Here is a 4,706-nt window from a genome sequence, read left to right as displayed (position 1 = left end):
TTCTTCTCCCTTTTTTCCCAATACTTTTATCTTAGACGAAACTAAACTAAACTAAACTAAACTAAACAAGACATCATATCAAGAAGACAACAGACCTCCACCTGGTTAAGCTCCTTCTGCTCTGTTGGTCAACAGCATGCCCAGTTCCTGTTACAACCGTCTGTGATACACCTGGCCGTGGGTGGCAGGGATTAAAGAGCTATACGTAATGCTTTGAGACAGATAGTTAGGCTCAGGCTTTCTGTTATTCCCTGTACCACCTATCTGAGAGTCAGGGTTACAGAGTAAAGGATTACAGTTTATTTTTATAACATTTATTTATCCAGGGAAGATTGACTGACCCTACATGCTCTTTTTCAGTAACACCCTGCTTCACATTCACACAGTTACATACGGTGTCCGAAATTTGCTTTTTGTCTCACCTGCCATGGGTTGGTAAACTGAAAAAAAAATAATGAATTAATGAATCTGAATTTAAAACTTGCTCACTCACACAATGGGTGAAGATTGTAAAGAATTCAAAATACAGGAGAACATTTTGAAGCATAGTTCAAAGTTTGAGAACAAAGACCAAAAAAAAAAATGTATATAACCAAGGCGTCTCAAAAGTTATGTGTGGCTGTGACTCTTACTGATATATTCATCAAAGATTAATTTTAACAGCATTTGGCGCTTGGCGAGCCTGGTTGCATGTACAGCATTCACACCTGCGAGTTGTCCAACCACAATACAAGCCATCAAGTTTCTGGTTGCAGATTAGGCCATACTGTTTATGACATGTTATACATGCACAAGGAGAGGTGGGGCTAAGCAGAAAATGCTCAACACCCTCTCACCCAATTTGTAGGTATTCACCCAAACCACCTATCAGCAGTAAATCAAACACCCATTTTGTATTTTGGTTTAGCCTGTCATGATGTAAGTCATGTTGACTATGCTGACTAGTGAGTTAGCTATGCTTGTACTTCTCCAGTATAGTCACCTCAACAATCAAGGCTCCTGGGCGTATATTGTCATTTTTCTTTAAAGCTATAAATAGGGCATGTGGTTTCCAGAAAGCATAAGTCCAGAGATACAAGGGCTACACTTCCAAGGAATTAGGTCTGTCAATCATGAAGGTATGTCAGTGAAACCTGTCAAGCTTCCAACAAGACAGGAATTTTGTGACAGGAATTCAGTTAAGTCTGATAGACAGGAAAATTCCCAGCTTCAGTTCAAGACTATTACTATTAGTGTGTGTGTATGTGTGTGTGTGCGTGTGCGTGTGCGTGTGCGTGTGCGTGTGCGTGCGTGTGTGCATGTGTATGTGTATGAGCGAGAAGTGAGGGTGTGGTGTGCACTTTATTGTAAGTAAAAAAAAATTCAAAGAGGGCCATAACACAGTAATCTACTAAAACAATATACTAATTTAAACTCGAAAATCAACCATGCCAAATAAAGGTGGGTACTGAACTCTGAAATAGAGCTGTTTATCCCTCAAGTTACCCCAATAGTTGCCTGTAAACTTTCATAACAACAGCACGGTAGATGAGGCTAAAAACGCCACCTGACAAACTGGGCTCTGATTACCCTGATGAGCTTAAAGTCTTACTTGTATATGCGTGTGTGTGTATGTGCGTGCAAGTGTGTGTGCGTGTTGATGCACTTAACATGGCCATCTGTGTGTGCTGAAGGAGAGAGGGAATCCGTCTTATCCTCTCAGCTCCTCACAAGCTCTGTTAGGTAGTCAGGACACTCACTAGTTTGCAGAAGACCACAAAACTCCGAAGAGAGCAACAGAAAAAATACAAATGTAAACTAACATTCAGAGGCTGGACTGGTTTTCAAGGAGGCGGAAATGCTAGTGAAAGCCATTCGTGGAGGATTTTAGGAGAGCTCAACCCATCTAACCGATCAGGTAATCAAAGAGATCCTTGAGAAGGGTGCAGGTAGCACGACCTATGGATTCACACTTCTCACTTTCTTTTATAAGATTTTCGGTTTGTCTCCTCAGTCATATTTCTTCAGAGACAGAGAATTTTTAACTTTTCTTGTATTACATTTGAATGCAAAAATGGGCTGTTCCCCATCCAAGGGAAAGTTGTTTGCAAGATTAGAAGGCCCCGGGGCTCAAAAGGCTCTGTTGGCTGGAGCAGCAGAGGACGCCGTTGATTTTAAACCTGTAGAGGAGGAGAACAAATGTTTGAAGACTGATGACAGAGAAAAGGAGCTTCCATTACCCACTAAAGAAGAAGTTCCAAGAGTGGTTGAACATGACATAGCCAATGCCCAAAGCCCAGAGGACATTAAAGAAACCGAGGTGAATGTGATGACACAAGAAATAGGCAGTGAAGTCATGCAAGTGGATACGATGAAAAAGTTGGAGAAAAGAAAGAAGAATAAAGGCCTAGAAAAGAGAAGGCGAACAGGAAAGCAGAGAAAGTCCTCCATCATCCAGACAAAGGTGGACCTCCCGCCACATATGGTGAGAGCTCATCAGGCAGCTTATGCCTATCTGAACCCAAACATTTCCAAATATGAGACGCTGCTGGGCCTGCTGGACCAGGCCGCCCAGACTCAGTTGTCCCTCCAGCCCATGATGTCAGCTGTGGTGCTGCGCTTTGACGAGATCAACCAGGCCTTGGAGGAGATGGCTGAGGAGGGGGAGCTGATGTTGAAGGAGCACGGGGAGTACATGGCCTGGCCGTCTGGAATGACGGGCCCATCTGTTATGTCAGCCAAACCTAGCTCCGACAAAACCAACCCCCTTGATCCACCTCCGGACCTGTTACAGCAACTGCTCCAGCATTCCACAGAGAAAATGAGGCTAGTGGGGGGCTCGGTCCAAGGTTTGGGTGACAGCACCCTGGAGGAGGCGGTGGAATATTTTGCATCCCTCTCCAAGCTGCTGGCCGGGAGGCTGCAGGCCAAGCAGGCGGTAGAGCAGCGGCTGGTTCAAGTGCTGGCACGGGTGGAGAAGGCTGCCATAAAGAAATCCAACCCTGAGGACTCCGCGCTTCACAGTGAGGACAGTGGTATAGGGGGAGAGAATGAGTCCCTGACTGGCTCTGAGAGGCACCGCCGCCATCGAGGGAGCGCTGGATCGGGAAGTTGTGGGTCTGGGGGCAATATCCGTGCTGCATTTGACTTCCTCCCCAATAATTTACCCAACCAGGCAGGCCTTAACGAAGGTGAGGAGGAAGATGAGGAGGAAGAAGAGGAGGATGATGATGATGAAGAGGACGGAGAGGATGAAGGTGAAAGGCCTGGGAGGAAGAGGTCAAATTCTTCCCCACCAGATCCCAGTCGACCTCTTTCCCACATGGGGGCAAATAAAACGCAGGAACTGCAGTCCAAACGACCCCTGACTGCTGCCACCTCAGCCAAACCAGACCACTCACCATCCACTGGATGTGTAAACATACTGCTGGAGCTGCAAAGGAGCCAGAGGGACCTGGATAAGCAAATGAGAAAGATGGGTGAACGCTGGGGAAACAGAGAATTAGCAGGGCCTCATTATAATCTGTATAGGGCTGGACTAAGACGACATTCTTTAAATGGTTCAGGAGTTGGAAGATGTGCACAGAAAGGGCCCTTGAAGACAAATCAACCCCCTTGTTCCTTACCAGTGCTAGCACCCCAGCCGCCCGGACACAACTCTGTCAGAAGGCTGATAAACACCTTTAGTCACGGTGTCGATGGCAGACCAGGCCAGAGCCTTGCTAATATACCACCTCATATCAGAAGGCCCAGAAAAAGCGGAACCCTTATATTACCTGACATCGGAAATGGTGGTGAGGGGGCTTTGGTCATCAATGGCAATAATAACAACAACAGCTGGTCCGACGGCAGGGAAGACCTGGATGTAGACAACCTACCGCCTCCTCCCCCAGAGGTTCTGATGGACAATTCCTTCCAGAGTACCGAGGACACGCCAGGAGATGAGGAAGAGGTCCAGGATGCCTCGGATCGGGGTCGCCCTGTAATAAACCAAAGGACTGCAGTCTCCCAACGCCTGAGGGCGTCTGTACAGAATGTGACAGTGCTGCCAAACCGAGCCAGTGTTACACAAAAAGCAATCGGCATCTTGCCTGCCCATCCAGTCAGGCAGGATGCTGTGATGGGGATGCAGCCTGGACAGGATGCAGAACCGCAACCAGACACCGAGCTTGATCTGGAAAAAGAGAAGAACAGCACTCTCTACCAACAGGCACGGAAGATCATCCACCTGCGCAATGCAGCAGAATCCCCACTGAAGAGAAATCAAGCCGAGCAGGAAGTCAGAGGGTCTTCACCCCTTCAACCCGGAATGAGCCAGAGGCAGGGAAGCACTGACTTTTATGAGGCTGAGATGTCCCCCTGCAGCCTGCCTGTGACAGCACCGCCCGTCTCTAGAGTCCGTCTACCACCGTCTTGTCCCTCCGTGCACCACAGATTTCCAAGCCCTCCTGCTTTCAGACCTCAGCCCCCCTCTAGGCCCCCGTCTCGGCCAGGCTCTCCAAGGGCCATGACACGGGCCAGGGGGAACAGCACACAAGAGATCATTCCTTCTGTGTCCTTTTGCGATGCCCGTTCAGTCTTCTGTCAAAATGAGCCACAAAACACCAGGGGCAGGGTAGCCATGAGAGGGACAGATACCTCTACCCGACGCACCCAGTCAGAGCAGAGGCCTCGTTTGATCTCCCATCCAGAAGTTTCCAAAGATGGCGGTACACCATCCACCCAGG

At 48.0% G+C, this 4,706-nt stretch overlaps 1 protein-coding gene across 1 annotated transcript; it reads left to right on the top strand.

The window, feature by feature from the left end:
• The first annotated feature begins 2,053 nt into the window (after positions 1 to 2,053).
• LOC139657227 (uncharacterized) lies at positions 2,054 to 4,490 on the top strand. The gene is made up of 3 exons (XM_071534992.1): positions 2,054 to 3,458; positions 3,609 to 4,258; positions 4,359 to 4,490. The coding sequence occupies exons 1-3, from the start codon at positions 2,054 to 2,056 to the stop codon at positions 4,488 to 4,490; spliced, it is 2,187 nt and encodes a 728-aa protein (XP_071391093.1).
• The last annotated feature ends 216 nt before the right edge of the window (positions 4,491 to 4,706 follow it).

Source organism: Centroberyx affinis, unplaced genomic scaffold, assembly GCF_046629955.1.
Source record: "Centroberyx affinis isolate AG114_WGS23_722 - 3 ecotype Tasmania unplaced genomic scaffold, CSIRO-AGI_Caff_v1 ptg002643l_1, whole genome shotgun sequence".
Lineage (NCBI taxonomy): Eukaryota > Metazoa > Chordata > Actinopteri > Beryciformes > Berycidae > Centroberyx > Centroberyx affinis.
This window is presented reverse-complemented; position numbering and strand designations above follow the sequence as displayed.

Coding starts and splice junctions, on each gene's coding strand:
- LOC139657227 (XM_071534992.1), top strand. CDS start 2,054: ATGGGCTGTTCCCCATCCAAGGGAAAGTTGTTTGCAAGATTAGAAGGC. Junction 3,459..3,608: donor TAAGCAAATGAGAAAGATGG/GTGAACGCTGGG, acceptor GTTCCTTACCAG/TGCTAGCACCCCAGCCGCCC. Junction 4,259..4,358: donor GAAATCAAGCCGAGCAGGAA/GTCAGAGGGTCT, acceptor TGCCTGTGACAG/CACCGCCCGTCTCTAGAGTC.